This window comes from Myxine glutinosa, chromosome 8, assembly GCF_964187855.1.
Source record: "Myxine glutinosa chromosome 8, kmMyxGlut1.1, whole genome shotgun sequence".
Classification (NCBI taxonomy): domain Eukaryota; kingdom Metazoa; phylum Chordata; class Myxini; order Myxiniformes; family Myxinidae; genus Myxine; species Myxine glutinosa.
Window position 1 is genome coordinate 28161227 of NC_136268.1, and position 16245 is coordinate 28177471.

The window sequence follows — 16245 nt, forward strand, 5'->3', positions numbered from 1 at the left end:
TCTTTATCCCTCTCTCTTTATCCCTCTCTCTGTCTGTCTCTGTCCCTCTGTCTCTGTCCCTCTGTCTCTGTCCCTCTGGCTCTGTCCCTCTGGCTCTGTCCCTCTGGCTCTGTCCCTCTGGCTCTGTCCCTCTGGCTCTGTCCCTCTGGCTCTGTCCCTCGGGCTCTGTCCCTCTGGCTCTGTCCCTCTGGATCTGTCCCTCTGGCTCTGTCCCTCTCTCTGGCTCTGTCCCTCTCTCTGGCTCTGTCCCTCTCTCTGGCTCTGTCCCTTTCTCTGGCTCTGTCCCTCTCTCTGGCTCTGTCCCTCTCTCTGGCTCTGTCCCGCTCTCTGGCTCTGTCCCTCTCTCTGTCTCTGGCTCTGTCCCTGTCTCTGGCTCTGTCCCTCTCTCTGTCTCTGTCTCTCTCTCTCTGTCTGTCTGTCCCTCTCTCTCTTTCTGTCTCTGTCCCTCTCTCTCTGTCTGTCCCTCTCTCTCTGTCTGTCCCTCTGTCTCTGTGTCTGTCCCTCTCTCCCTCTCTCTCTGCCTGTCTCTGTCTGTCTCTCTGTCTCTGTCCCTCTGTCTCTTTTTCTCTGTCTCTGTCCCTCTCTCTGTCTGTCCCCCTATCTCTCTCTATCCCCCCCCCCCTCTCTCTCTCTGTCCCTCTCTCTCTCTGTCCCCCTCTCTCTCTCTCTGTCCCCCCCTCTCTCTCTCTCTCTCTCTGTCCCCCTCTCTCTCTCTCTGTCCCCCCCTCTCTCTCTCTCTCTCTGTCCCCCTCTCTCTCTCTCTCTCTGTCCCCCTCTCTCTCTCTCTCCTCCTCTCTCTCTGTCCCCTCTCTCTCTGTCCCCTCTCTCTCTGTCCCCTCTCTCTCTGTCCCCTCTCTCTCTGTCCCCTCTCTCTCTCTCTCTCTCTCTCTCTCTCTGTCCCTCTCTCTCTCTCTGTCCCCTCTCTCTCTGTCCCCTCTCTCTCTCTGCCCCCCCCCCTTTCTCTCTGCCCCCCTCCCTCTCTCTGTCTCTCTCTTTGTCTCTCCTCATGTATGCTGCTGGCCCTAGTTTTTGCATGTCACAATGGCCGTTTTTGGTGCCTCACTTTCTTTTTACCCTTCTATTCCCAGGTTGGGAATACAGCAAGGGTCACGTCGCTGAGGACATGATCCGTAATCAGCTGCCAGCGCCAAGCGATGACACTATGGTGCTTATGTGTGGGCCTCCTGCGATGATCGAGAACGCGTGCATCCCAAACCTAGACAAGCTGGGCTATGCGCAGGACATGCAGTTTGCTTTCTGACGCGTGTTGATCCATTACCAGTCAGGTTCTCATGGCCATGCACCTTTATTGTAATGGAACACGAGTCTCAGTTGATGGTTGTGGAAAGAGTTACAGATTGAAGCATGTGCTACCTTAGGGGTGGACCATGGGGGGAGAGTGCGTTTTAATTATTTTTGCTTTTGTATTTGGAATTGCATTTTGCTGTTATTTAAAGTTTCTTACTTTTGTACTTGCTTACAGGGAAGGAGTTTTTTTTCCCAGGGTTGGATTCTGTGGTTAGCTTGCATTCTTTTCTGTCGCATTTATGTTGTTGTTTAAACAATGATTCAAAATGTACAATTTGAAAAACATGAGAACCTTCTTCAATCCCTACGAGGTTGCCTATTGTAGGGAAGTTAGGGTTTGAAATGTGGCCTTGTGATTGTGGTGCCGTTTCCTCATCAATTTGCCTTCCTGGGTGGTTAGGCCAGAATACCACTTTGGTACACAGATGCTCGGGAATCTACACTGAACCAGAAGCACTCCCTGAGCAGGTATCGGATGGAATGAGGTTTTTTTTGTGGGATCCTGAGCACACGTGGCCACACGAGTCCCGCTGTGACTTTCTTTCACTGCAGCCTCATGCACAGCACGTTTCCACGCCAAAGTGTTTCCTGTGTTGTCCCTGTTCAAGTGGACAAGTGTTGCCTTTAAGAGGAGCGTTTAATTGTGATTGGTGTGTGTGCGTCCCATTTCTGTTGGCTTTCATTATTGTGCACTTTAGGCGTTTTATTTTTCGTTTTTGGTTTTGTTTCAAACACTAAAGTTTCCTGCACTATGTATTGTTGAAGTTGTAAGAATGTTGAATAAAGCAGGGTGCAAAAGGTCTTTCTGGGCTTTGTGCAAGATCCTATAACCTACATGGTCATGGTCATGGTGAAGTGTAGTTTGTGTGTGTCTGAAGTGCTAAAACATAACTAACTCGGTAGAGCGCATACCTCCGCCAGGTCGAGTTAACATTTTGTAGCCCACTGATTGGTCAGATCTGCATCCAGACATTAACCAAAATCGAATCTGCTTGTTCTTGTCACACACTCAACCTGTCCCACATTTCAACCGAATCCATCCACAACATTTTAACTCTTACATGAACCTCGATCGTGTATAAAAAATAAAATAAAAACATTTGAGATATCCCACTAAACAAACACAGACATCAGGGGGTGAAAACTTTGCCTCCATCCACCTTGAGTGACAGAGGTAACAAGAAAAATAAAAACACATCTGCAGTACCTGTTTCATCGTTGGTTGTTCTCCAACATTGCATTTATACAAACGAGTCCATGGGTGTTGAAATGCTGTTCTAACAGATTTTTTAAAACTACAAACGCTGTAGTTTCAACATTATCGCTTTCCCTTACAAACACTCAATATTCCATTTTTCCCAATAGTCGGGATGAGGTTTTTCACAATAAACCTCTGATAATTGCAAGTTCCATATTTATACATCCGTAACCGTCGGCTTCAGCTTCTGCCGTTTTTGTGGTTTCCTCACACCATGGAATCTCTTCCGTAGCTGGACAGGTATCCTCCCACCGCACCGATTCCTCCGTCCTCCATGGTTAGATTCTGGAAAGACAATCACCAGGTCATCGTCCTTGCTCCCTCCTTCAGGCTGCCACCATTACTGCAGGTTTGCCTATTTGTTGTCCCTACCTGAACCCATAGCTTGTGGTGATGAGATCCTAACTGCACATACCATATTTGTTGATTTGTCCATGGTCTACTAAGGTTGTGCTGATCCATCTGAAGGAAGCTAATAAGAATAATAATAATAAAGGAGTCTTATATAGCCCCATCAAGCAGAGTTAACGACCCTCATGGCGCTTTACATTATCATGCGAACGCACACACACCGCACACACACACACACAAACATACACACACACAGACACACCTTCACTCTTGCCCTATTCCTCTCCCTCCCCATTCAAAACCCACAGATGTGTACTCCCCCTCCTCCTCCCCTCCCTCCCCCGCACATATACACAGACATACTCTTGATCTCTGTCCCACCTCAAACCAAAGGGAAAACAGGACTTAGACTTTAAAAGACTTGTGAAACAGATAGGTTTTGAGGGAGGTTTTAAAGGCAGGAAGAGAGTCAACATGTCGAACAGAGGAAGGCAAGTCATTCCAGAGCAGAGGTGCAGCAAAGGAAAAGGAAAAATCATGTGATTGTGCGTCATAATATCTTTGCCTCACATGTGATTTGTGCGTTCACTCGTCTATGAACCTAGGATTTTTGTGTTTAAAATAATTAATTGTTTATTGCCTTTCTACAAACTGTATAGAAGACTTTTTTTAAATGTTTTTTTTTTAAATCTAGCAATATAAAAGTGACTCACTTTTAATCTAGCAATATAAAAGTGACTCATTTTTAATCTAGCAATATAAAAGTGACTCATTTTTAATCTAGCAATATAAAAGTGACTCATTTTTAATCTAGCAATATAAAAGTGACTCATAGAGGTCAAAATAAGTGACCCCTCTCTAAAGGAAGGTGATTTCTCTTTTGTATTGTGCACAAATGTCCCCTTTATCAATACCTTTCCTGATGAGGCTTGTTGTAGTTTGTTTCAGAGCTTGAAAGCCTGAAAATGGTTTAAAACCTGTGTGCAAGATTCCCCATGGGATGGAGCTCCAGCAGCCATGGAAAACAAAATGGTGCCAAGATCTTCCCAAGTCCGATTATGCTTCCGCAGAGGTATTTGTATCACGCAAGTCTGTCGAACGGTTTGCGTTTACTTTTATTGTCCTATATGTGAAGCTGATATTATTATTAGGGGACCAAGTGATCCTGAATTGTAGAAAAGTCGCAAATCTGAGGTGGATCATGGAAAATGAAAGGGAAAATGAAAGGAAGTTGTATTTCTGTTGATTATGGCAAAGCCTTTGATTGTGTTGATCATGAATTTATATGGATAATGTTGAGAGAAATGGGGTTGTTGGAACACCTGATATGTTGGATAAGAAGTCTGTACCCTCAATCCTCGAGGAAAACCTGCTATCCTCTGCAAGAAAGCTGAAATTGGGACGGAAGTTCACCGTTCAGCATGACAGCGATCCGAAGCACACAGCCAAAGCTACACTGGAGTAGCTAAGGAACAAAAACATTAAAATGTCTGAGTTGCCCAGTCAGAGCCCCAACCTAAATCCAATCAAAAATCTGTAGCATGACTTAAAGATTATTGTCCATCAACTCTCCCCTTGCAAATTGACTGAGCTTGAACAGTTTTGTATAGAAGAATGGGCAGATATTGCCCAATCAAGGTGTGCAAAGTTGGTAGAGACCTATCCCTAGACTCACAGCTGCAATTGCTGTCAAAGGTGCTTCCACCAAGTATTAACTCAGGGGGGTGAACACTTATCCAACCAAGATATCCTAGTTTTGTATTTCAAATTAATTTTCTGAAATTTGTAGCATTTGTTTTTCACTTGGAAGTTGTGGGTTATGATGTGTAAATAAAGGTGGAAAAAGTCTGATTTAATTTTAATTCCAGCCTATAAGTCAAGAAAAGGTGAAAAATTTGAATGGGGGTGTAAACTTTCTGTAGGCACTGCGTACACCCTAGTGAGGTTCTGCATTGCTCTAAATGCTGTGTTTGTATTTATTTTGCAACTCTACCTCAAGTGTTTGTATCGTACATATGAAACATTTCAGGGCTTGTCCTTCCTCAACCCCATCATCGAGGGCAACCCATGCCGGCAGCTCTAGGACATGGTGATCCGATGTCACGTAGCACGATCTTGAGAGGTCCTGATGTCGTACGTTTTCCAATTTCATAGTGATACTACCAGGGGTACATGGCATTGCCTGGTGCTGTTCTAATCCTGTTGGCATTTTTCAGAAATCAAATTTTTACACTCGCTAATAAGATTGGGGTTGGGATCATTTACTATTACCTTTCGCATAGCTATAAAGGCTTAGATAAAATAAAATAAAAATTTTTTTTTTTTTTTTTTGGACTCCCTGTCTTTTGCCTAAAACACTCCCCGGAACTCATTGACGCACCTCTGAAAGTTTGATGAAGATCCGTATGGCCATCTGATAAAAATGGCAACAGACAGACAAACATCTCTATTATAGTATAGATTGTGCATTACCATGTGTGCTTGCATAGTGTGAAAGTCAGCCACTGTTACTTGCCTGTAAGCTTTGTGCGATGCTCATCCTCTGATAGTCAACTGTTTCGTGACCCAGATCCAGTGAACAAACCAACTCCTCTGGATCGTCGGGCCGCCTACGCCGCGCCACGCCAAATGGAGTGAATGCGGATTTCTTGGGCTGGGGACGAGGGGGGATTTCTGTTAAAATAAATTGGCTTCTTCCTCGTGTATTCAATAATATTGCTCCTTGTGCTGCGTCAGAATGATTCTTTACATCCGGTTCCTGCTTGGAAGTAAAACTCAGGATAAGATATTGAACTATATTTGAAATGTTTTGATGTGGAGTCAATGATGTTGTTTTGACTTGATGTAGAGTCAATGTTTTGATGTAGGAATGTAGAGTAAAGGAACATATATTTTATCACAATGTTTTCAAAGAGAAACTTTTTGAAATTGCTAGTCTATCTTCATGTGACTTTGCAGCAACAAACTTCAAGAGTGCTGCCATTAGTGTGACAGAACGAGGTGTCTTTAGATATCGGAGAATTTGGTGGCAAAATGCCATCGTGTGATGCTTATTGGCTGTAACAAAGAAAAATGGTTCAAGGTTTCGTTTCTTTCTTTTCCAGAAGGCTTTTGTGATTAGAAAGTCCTGGATATATCATGTTGAAATGACGGGCTTTAAACCGTTGAAGCACAGCAGCTCAGTTGTATTCTGTTGATTTTGAATATGATTGCTACGAGTGAAATGTTGGCAGTCAGGCAAGAATTGGCGACCACGCAGTAATAAACAACCAGATACCAGGGGGAGGAAAATCAAAATTGCTGATGAGATTATTCTTGAGACGGCACAAGCTAACCCCCGTCTGACTCACCAAACAATCCGACCATGTACTTTTATGTACACGGTATTTCAAAAAGCGTTCAAGATTTAGCTTTCATATTACACAGATCTATTCCTCATACCACCCAACAGTTGGGTGACCTACAGTATCAGCTCCTTGTTTTTTTCTTGTTTTTAAAATGATGTACGTATGGTATTCTTGCACAAAGGTTTGGCTGAGTGAGGTCGATACTGCATCCACAGAGACTCCTTGCTCGACACTGCTCCAACTCAGGTACAGCTGTAATCTATTGCTAAGGACACATTTGGGATCCCAGACGTGGGTCCAAATTTCCATGTCACTATTGGATTGTCATTAACGACCTTTGGGATCAGATAGTCACATTACTGGACTAACAAAGTCCTTTGTAGGTGTAATTTCGCTCTATCGTGTTTGTGTGTGTGTATAAGCTGTGCACAAAACCATGACCTGTTCTTGTTCATATTCTTATGCAATCATAAAATGAGTCTAGTAGGAAGACTAGGTCCCCCTGCACCCCCCGGAGATATACTTCTAATCAGTGTTTCTAGATTGGAAAAAATGTGTAGAAAATGACTAGCTATGGCCCCAAGCTGAAAAAATGTCCCACATACCATTTTTATGCAAATTACTGCTGCCATTATCAAAAAAACGATTTTTGACATATCTCAGCCAATATTGCAGATTGAAAAATGAAGGTGTCTAGACCCATGTTTTGAAGGGCATAGATCATGATAGAACTATTCATAACATGATTACATGTGTCTATGGTATACTAGTATGCTAATTAGTGCTTTATTTACAAAATAATCACAGTTTTACGAAATAATAGACTCATATTAAGGTCCGTCTACACAGACGTTAACACAAAGTTTTATTTTTCTAAATATTACAACTGTCAAAATAGTCCTAGCACTCAATGTGACCACTCTTCTCTTGCTTGTTTTAGATAAACATCATTAGCATTAGTGATTCTACACTGAGTCAGTCATCATCATTTTCATCGAAATCGTCAGAGTCAAACTCTTCTTCTCCTTCCTCTTCCTCCTCCTCTTCGTGCTCTCCTGTGTTCAGAAGATCCACCAGTGAGGTTGGTAGGATGGGACCACTGGACCACATTGGTTTCAACAGTCCTTCATCAGTCCTTATCCATCCTTGCTCCTCATAAGGTTTTGGCTTTTCGATGATAGGTTGATCGGCTCTTTTGTACAATGCTACGCGGTGGTTCACACGCTGGATGTGCGGCTTCAGGGCAGACTGGCATGGAGGAAGGCGAGCCAGATCAACCTTGGACTTGGATGTGAGGGTCTTGTCCTCTCCCACCATTTTTCGTAGCAGCTTGGCACGGACAATGTCCACTGATGACTCGCGACTCTGGCCGTACATCACACAGGTGAATTTTTCTAACTGCCTCTCCACCTCAGGGTTGGCATCCCAGTTGTCACCCAGTTCACCGAATGCCCTGTGAAACCTGGGATTCTTCTCCAGCTTTTTCAAGGGCCCGACTTTTCCCTTCCCTTTGAAGGCACTGGTGCAGTCTTCTCCGCTGAACACATAGTACCCCAGGAGAGTGGCACAGTAGTCCTCTCCCAGGGATTCTGCCAGCTCAGAGACGTTGACAAGTTGGCGATGCTTCCCTGACCCTGTATCCAGGTACACCGTCAGCTTGATGTTGTGGGCATGGTGGAGGAACAGGTGCCTTACAGTCACACAGAGGAGAATGTGCTTTGGTAACTTCCATTTTCCATCTGACACTGCACGGCACAGATCTTGTCCAATGGAGAAGACCAGACGCTTCACCTTTTCTGTCTCGATGCCCTCCTTGCCAGTCATTAGCACGCTGAGAAAGCGGACAAGGTCTGGAGGTAGGATGTCTTCAGGATTGAGCTCCATGTCTTCAGCTGTTGGTGGCCATGGTTGGTCTTTACACTCTCTGAAAGCCTGTAGAATACCCTGGCGAAGTTGGAGGGCAACATTTTGGTTCTTGTTTGTGCTTCCGAGTGTGAATGCTCGTGCGAGAGCATTGGAAACTGTTATGTTTGAGCTGTGCACAAGCCAGAAAGAAATGACATCACATTTGTCATGATCAACCTTCGTGAAGTGGATATGCTCCTTGATTGGGTCATTCTGTAGGCGTTTCAGTAGTTTCTCTGACCGATAATTTGAGTTCTCATATCCATTCAGTTTCAGTTCCTCGACATAGAGCAAGCGCAAGGAAGAAAGCTGTAGAACTTTATTCTGCTGGATGACCTGGGTTTGAATGTGTTCCAGTACTGAGTTGAATGCCTTTTCATGGGCGGCTGACATGCAAGCCTGCTCCTTTGGTGCTTCGGCTCTGTGAATCGCACGCTCATAGTTGTAGAATGCTGTGCGGAAAGCTTTAAAACATGACGGATGGTGTTTGGCCTCACATGCAAAGAGGTCTTTGTTTTTCACCTTTCGATGGAGTCGATAGAGACCCATTTTCTCAGCCCGTGTTTCGATTTGCTCCCATGCATTTTCTTTGTTTTTAAAGGATGGGAAGGTTGTAGGCCTCTCAGTATTGCGATGAGCATCTTTGGTCTCAACTTTCTCACAAAATATACACTCTGGCGGGAAGATGGGTTCAGCAGAACCTCCTGGTTTACGAGGAGAGTGATGCCATGATGAGGTTGATGGCCCTGGTTCTGTATCATCTCCCAGACGATGAAAGTGGCGGACAAAGTGCTTATAACACTTGCTGTGATATCCTACTCTTTCTAGGTCATCAGGAAGAGTTGCCGGGATCTGATCACATACTGATTGCATACGACATGGGGAGTCATGCGGTTGGTTGAGACGTCTATCCCGGATCTTTTGAAGCAGTTGCAGTTTTTCTGAAGCAGATCCTTTAATTTTACGGAGGGGCGTGAAATCCCCATGATCAGACATGGATGGTACATGAAGGATGCATGTAGGAGGAGAGCTTTGGGCTGCAGGTTCTACACTCCGTTTTCTTTTGGGCATGCTTGCTGTCGATGTCTACCATCACTGTTAAATGACAAATAAGAAATCACGAATGATGTTAAAAGTGCCTGTGAAAGGAGGCTCTGAGTTTTCAGTGAGGTAACAGAGGTTCTGAGTCATGTTCTACACTAGGGTACTTTTTAGCTGACTAAACCATGTTTAGTGGCATCAAAAGTGCTAATAGCTAAAACATCTAAATTCTTCCACACTAACGTTAGCTATCTAGGCCAATGAAACATTGTGCTAAGTTACTGTAGCTAGCTCAGCTGTCGTGCCTCTTTCTGGTTCAATTCATATACAGAAGTCAACAGATATGTCTCATGTTTGGCATTAACAAAAGTTTAAGTTACACCGACATTAGGAACATACTGTACATAGATGAGGCTAGCTTTAACGTTAGCTAACATGGTGCTAGCTGGCTCAGCTGTTATTCTGCCTGTTTATGATTTCATGCAGAAACTGAAGTCAAGAGTGTGAGTAACATTATAGTTAGCATCTTACCTGGCTAGATTGGAGGATGAATACCAAGAACAACACACAGATGGAATGGAAGACTGAACTTTCAACTGAGGTATTCAATAACATCAACGTTACCAATTGATACGAGCGCGCGACATTACCAATTGATACGAGCGCGCGAGCGCGCATGTTACATGGATGGAAATGTAAAATGGCAGCTATAGCAGCACTAATTTGGATCTCTAGTCTGTCATTTCTGCACTGTGATTGGATAACATAAAAAAATATGTTTGGGAGTTAACAGCAGGAGTTGGTAGATTTTACGTGGGCTGGGTGAGAAACCTTTAAATAAGCAAGTGAAAATCTCTCGCAATACAAAGTCAATGGTGGGAAGAAAAGTTGAGTGGTACCAATGTTACTGCCAATGTCCCGCCCCTATGCAAGACTCAGGAGCATCTTGTTGACATTTAACCTTGAAAATACCTGGGTTTAGACCCCTTATGTACCATGTTAAGTTATCTGCAGTATTAACGTATCCTTATCATTTGTAAAACTGATTATTTTGTAATTACAGCATTAATATGCATACTAGTATACCATAGACACATGTAATCATGTTATGAATAGTTCTATCATGATCTATGCCCTTCAAAACATGGGTCTAGACACCTTCATTTTTCAATTATCTGCAATATTGGCTGAGATATGTCAAAAATCGTTTTTTTGATAATGGCAGCAGTAATTTGCATAAAAATGGTATGTGGGACATTTTTTCAGCTTGGGGCCATAGCTAGTCATTTTCTACACATTTTTTCCAATCTAGAAACACTGATTAGAAGTATATCTCCGGGGGGTGCAGGGGGACCTAGTCTTCCTACTAGACTATTAGAGCGACACTCAATAGAGAGAATTCCTCTGCCTGGTTGGCCATATCACTCAATGGTGAAGAATCACTTTAAAAAGTTCTACTAGCTGGATCCAGATCTGGATCTTCACCAAAATTGAATCGATTCTTCCTTGTCACACACAACCAAAGTTTCGTTCAAATCCGTCCATAACGTTTTGAGATATCTTGCGTTTTTGGCCCTATATATATCTACCAATGGTGAAGAATCACTTTAAAAATTCTTGTAGCCGAATCCGAATCTTCACCAAAATCTAATCATTTCGTCCTTGTCACATACACCACATCTCTGCCAAATCTCGTCCGAATCCGTTTTTGAGATATTTTGTTCACGGACGGACGGACAGACAGACAGACAGGTGAAAACATAACCTCCATCCACCTTTGGTGGCGGAGGTAAATATCTAGAAGAAATGAGTCCATTTAACACTTGAAGTATGATGCAAAATCCAGCAGGATTGCTCAATAACTCAATCCAGGCGAAGTTCAACTGTACTTTCCTGCTAGGCCACAACTCGGATTGTCACCTTTATTTTGGCAGTGGGGATGAGAGGCATGTAGTTAGAAGACGCAGACATATCTCGTTTGTGTTGCTGTGCTGCACGCCCTACAAGGAGGCAGAAGTTGAGGGACAGGTGTCGTCGCAGGAGGCTCTTACTGGGCGCAATGCTGAGCATGGAGGCGAGGGTCTCCACCGTGAACCGCGGCTCTAGCACCTGAAGGGATGGACACACAAGGATAACGAGGATAGATGAGGGATGTTTTTTGTGTAAAGATCTACTTGGTCAGTAGGAAAGCTTTTTTTAATGACATTGCAAATACAGACATTGTGTCCACAATTTACCGTTCCAAATTCAAACCCTAATAATAATAAAAATGAAATGGAACACAAAGATGTGGTTTGCTGCATGTGAAAAAACATTTCTAAAAGTTTCATTGCCAAGTTCATAATCAGGATCGAAATGGACCTATGGGGACTGTGCTCGAACAACACAAACTTATTCAACCTCCGGCCTTTCCCTTTCAATATTCAATAGAGTTTATTGTCATATGCTTGTGATGCGCATACAATGGGAGATGCTTTTACAATGTGTGCTTAAAAATGTCATTGAATAGTAACAGAATCAGAATTTTAGTGGAGGCTTAGAAAATGTATTCATTGTGGTTGGTGTAAGGAGCTCTAAAACAACATTTTTGTGATGAAATAAGGGGCTCTAAAAGTAAGGAGCTCTAAAACAACATTTTTGTGATGAAATAAGGGTCTCTAAAAGTAAGGAGCTCGAAAAACAACATTTTTGTGATGAAATAAGGGGCGTAGTTTAAAACATCAATATCCATTCTCTGGATGCTCAAACGAAAGGTTTCGGGAATTGATTCATTGAAGGTGTGGATTGCAGAGCGGTAAAAGATGTCCAAACGATTGGAGTTGGTCTTGATGGAACGATAACGGTTACCCGAGCGGAGAAGTTCAAAAATGTTTCACTCTTTTTGCTTTCACCATTTCCGTTCCTCAACTGGAGTGCAGGCTCTCGAAGGAAGTCAGATCACACTTATTAATTTTAAAAACGGTCTTTACGATCCTATTGAGTCGGGATCGGTCATCCCGCGTCGAGCTGCCATACCAGACAGTGAAACACTGTGTCACTGCCCGATAGAGCTTCATCAACACAGGACAACTGACACCAAAACGTATCAACTGTCTTAGAATGAACAACCATTGCTAAGCTTTCTTCACACAGTGATTGGTGCTTATCTCCCACTTAAGATCATCAGAAATATGTATGCCTAGAGATTGAAAATAAGTGACAACTTCAGCATCGTGAATAACCTGGGGTCAAACAACTATAGGGGATGAGGCTTTGTGGTGGTTTTACCCGTCAATGCAAGTCAGGGCCAAATCTTCTTCATTCTACCCGGCTGCTCGGATTTGACAGGGCAGCGCGGTCAGGGTCAGAATGCTGATTGATCCCCATGGACCGGCCCTTTCCCTCATATCTCATATCTCATATCTCTCTCTCCCTCTCTCTGTCTCTGTCTCTGTCTCTGTCTCTCTCTGTCTCTCTCAGTCTCTCTCAGTCTCTCTCAGTCTCTCTCAGTCTCTCTCCCTCTAACTCTGTCGTGGCCCTGACTTTGTGTAGGCGGGGGTACAACATCCTGAATGTGGGGGGTCTCTGAGCTACTCCTGCGAGATTGATCGGCTGTCTCTGTGCCGCGGACTTAATCGAGATAACTTTCTGGGGCTATACAACAACCGACAAGCAAAGGTCGAATGGGAATTTTGTTTCTCCGAAAGTCAACAATATTTTCCTGTCTTTAAGACAATGAGTTCATCATTGTTTAGAGAACACCATTTGACAAGTTTTTCATTGAGAATCAGGCCGTTGGTCGTGTCGTCTGCAGATTTCACCGCCAGTGAGCTATCAGATGATGCGACACAAACATGAGTAAACAAAGGCTGCTATCCAGTCACCATAAACTTTTCATGCCACTCACAAATAGTTTTTTTTCTCGATGGGGGCTACCATCCATAGGTTGCTGTGAATCTTTGTTGAACTTGTTTAGCTGATTTGGTCTCTCTAAATCAGGTATCGCACGACGCTTTTTGTTGTTTGGATGCCATTTACATGAAAGGTTACATCACGTGTCACAGGAGGCACCTGAAAACAAAAAATGAGGCAATAAAACTCTGGGAAATGCTCTTTCACATGCAGTAAACTGCATCATCGTATACCTTTTCATTTTTTTATGGCGTAGCCCATGGGGCAGAGCCATCTAGAACAGTGTTTATCTGTCTGTATGTATGTATGTATGTCCCTTCAAACGTATACCAATCAGAGCTGAGGATCTGGTCACATGGCAGGGTGATGTGATTACGTCTGATGTCATTACGGCGTAAGGCTGGCTGACTCTCCACACACCGCCATTTTGTTTTATATGCCGTTCATGCCGAACATATATCGTCGAACCTGTCATAATATATCACAATCGCCATGCTCTACCTTTTTTCATTCAGTGTGAAACACAAACAAACCGATTGTTAAAATGACCATGAAATATCGAAAGCATCGGCGTTACGTCTCTTCCAACAAAGGCATTAGGCGTTATGACTCATCTTCGGACAAATTAAGCCCAGGTTTCTTAATACAGTAGTGTATGGTTTGAGTAGTATCGTTTTCGTAATAATAATAATAATAATAATAATAATAATATAGTAAATATAACCATAACACTTTAATCCCAAAGTCGTGAATGGGAAGTTGATGGATTGAAGCGGTGTATGGTTCATGATCAATGATCTAAGCGGTATTCGGCACTAATATTAATAACCGAGGAAGTAGGGAATTCACCTCGGTTTTTTATAGTAATATCATTTTCGAAATAATGATAACGTAACGTTAATATTATAGTAAATATCATCATAACACTAATCCCTTCGTAGTGACTGCAAACTTGCTTGAAGTTAAAACATATCATGTTCTACATATTAAAGAAGCGGCAGTTTTGTGTCTGTTATGTCATTACGTCTATGATGTCATTACGACCGCTGACTCCACCGACCGACATCTTAATTTACAAGTATACCTGCTCACTATGGGAGAGGCAGGAAGGGTCATTCCTCTTGGGGTATATAGATTACAGTCGATCTATGATCGGGTCTCAAGAACTTTGGGTGTGTGTTCATTTACCAAGTTTCTTGTGGAGAGATCACTAAGTGGGTTAAGCATTCTAGCAAGCACTCCATTCAAAACCGTTAAGGAACGGCTGGCTTTTGCAAGCGCTAGCTAGCTGCTTGGTAAATGAACACCTCCAAACCTTGTGGGGTATATAGATTACAGTAGATCTTCGCTCAGTTCTGTAAGTGAAACTAACCTCACGGATGTCGAGATTCCTCCAAATTTCTTTCTTTAATGTAATAAACAGCATTAACGACTGTTTGAAAAGCTAATAATATGTGTTTGTGGTTTATAATATTCTACAAGCCCGGCTACGCCGCTGTTCGACTTTTTGGTCTTGTTTTATTACAGTCTGAATTTGAAACGGTAATTTGTGGACACCCTGTACATCATACAATGACTGAGGTTGGTTAACGTAGCTGAAAGCTTCCTGACAGTTTATGTCAGCGTGTGACATGACAGTTAATGGAATGTTCAGCACAATCAGATGAGATGTGGATTGGATTATAAATGATAGTCAATTGGAGCTCACCATCAGAGCACCATGTACACCGCTGCCCCGTAGATTGGCTGCATACTCGGCCAAATCGATGGAACGCATCCAGGCCATAATACGTGAGTTGGACCAGCGAGAAACATTGCACTCACCACCATCCTGTGTATACATGCGATACTTGTATCAAAACCATGAAAGGACATATTCCATAGAACAAATACCTGGTGTTTGAGTATCTAATATTTTAAAGAATGCTCTTAACCCTTAGATGCAGAAGTGGGTAATTTTTGACCCGCCATGGTTTTTGTTTTGCTCTAACTTTGTGATAAAAACATTTCTATGCATGACCTTCCATATATGCTTCAAATAAAGGTTAATACACATTCCTATGTGTTTGTTTTATTTTTTTGTCTTTCAGGATTGTTGTAATAATGTTTTATCAAAAATTTTGCGTTCATCCAGGAGTGGGTACTTTTTGATCCGGGCTAAGAATGATTGTTTTATCACTATAACAATACGTTTTTATACATTACCTTTCATATGTGCTGAGAATAAAGGGTAATACATATTCCTTTGTGTGTTTTATTTCATTTTTTATTTCAGGATCGCTGCAAAATATCACTTGACTGTGCACCTTTGCATCCCAGCTTGGGTCACTTCATCGGAGATAAATAATTACTTATGCTCTGGATGGAATGGCATACACAGGGAGACAGCCTGGTCACCCTGTGCAGAAGAATTTGGCACACAATATTGTCACAACATTGTGTGCTGATTTTAGGGGAGCAGGAAGAAATGTGACGATGGACAATTTTTTTCACGACTGTGCCACTGCCTGAGGAGCTCCTCACCAAAGGACTCACACTTGTAGGCACACTAAAAAAAAAAAAAAACCTCACATCCCACCGGTGATGGCAGCCAATAAGCAACGACAGCGGTACAGAAGTGTTTTTGGATTCAGGGACAACATCACCATGGTCAGCTATGGGCCAAAACAAAGAAAAGCTGTAATTCTTCTCAGCACGTTCCACCACGACAATGCCATTGTTGAAGACGAGAGAACGAAAAAGAAACCTGAAATTATCCAGTATTACAACAGAACAAAAGTTGGTATGGACACGATGGATCAGATGGTCCGCACATGCTCGTGTAAACGGCAAGGCAGGAGGTGGCCTGTGGTGTTGTGGCAGAACGTCATGGATGTAGCTTACCTCAATGCATACCATACATCCTGTTTACGTTACAACACCCACATTATTTGCCGAATGTGACCCACAAACACCGCTTGTTCATGAAATAACTTTTCCCATACACACTCACGAGGGGGGAAGGTCATAGGGCAAAACAATTCTGGGGGAGAAAAAGGTTCTTTCTGCTAAGTTTGAGTCCCGTGGGTAAAGGGTGTGTAAGATACATTGGAGCTTCCACCCACACACACACGCAGAATTCCTGTAAAGTGGATGGGGAATGGC

At 42.9% G+C, this 16245-nt stretch overlaps 2 protein-coding genes across 22 annotated transcripts in view; one reads left to right on the forward strand and one right to left on the reverse strand.

Annotated features, from left to right (window-relative positions):
* LOC137432330 (NADH-cytochrome b5 reductase 3) overlaps positions 1 to 2110 on the forward strand; it is a 43032-nt gene extending 40922 nt beyond the window's left edge. For both annotated transcript variants that reach the window (XM_068124165.2, XM_078783097.1), the window contains exon 9: positions 1089 to 2110. In XM_068124165.2, coding sequence (XP_067980266.2) covers positions 1089 to 1261 — 173 coding nt within the window. In that variant the 3' untranslated portion in view covers positions 1262 to 2110. The remainder of the gene's footprint in view (positions 1 to 1088) is intronic.
* A 404-nt stretch (positions 2111 to 2514) lies between these two features.
* The window catches only part of LOC137432331 (liprin-beta-1-like), a 141949-nt gene continuing 128218 nt past the window's right edge, over positions 2515 to 16245 (reverse strand). For all 20 annotated transcript variants that reach the window (XM_078783089.1, XM_078783087.1, XM_078783083.1 and 17 more), the window contains 4 exons: positions 14810 to 14932; positions 11131 to 11319; positions 5433 to 5570; positions 2515 to 2851 (listed from right to left, as the gene is read on the reverse strand). In XM_078783089.1, the coding sequence (XP_078639215.1) occupies positions 2774 to 2851; positions 5433 to 5570; positions 11131 to 11319; positions 14810 to 14932 (528 nt within the window). In that variant the 3' untranslated portion in view covers positions 2515 to 2773. The remainder of the gene's footprint in view (positions 2852 to 5432; positions 5571 to 11130; positions 11320 to 14809; positions 14933 to 16245) is intronic.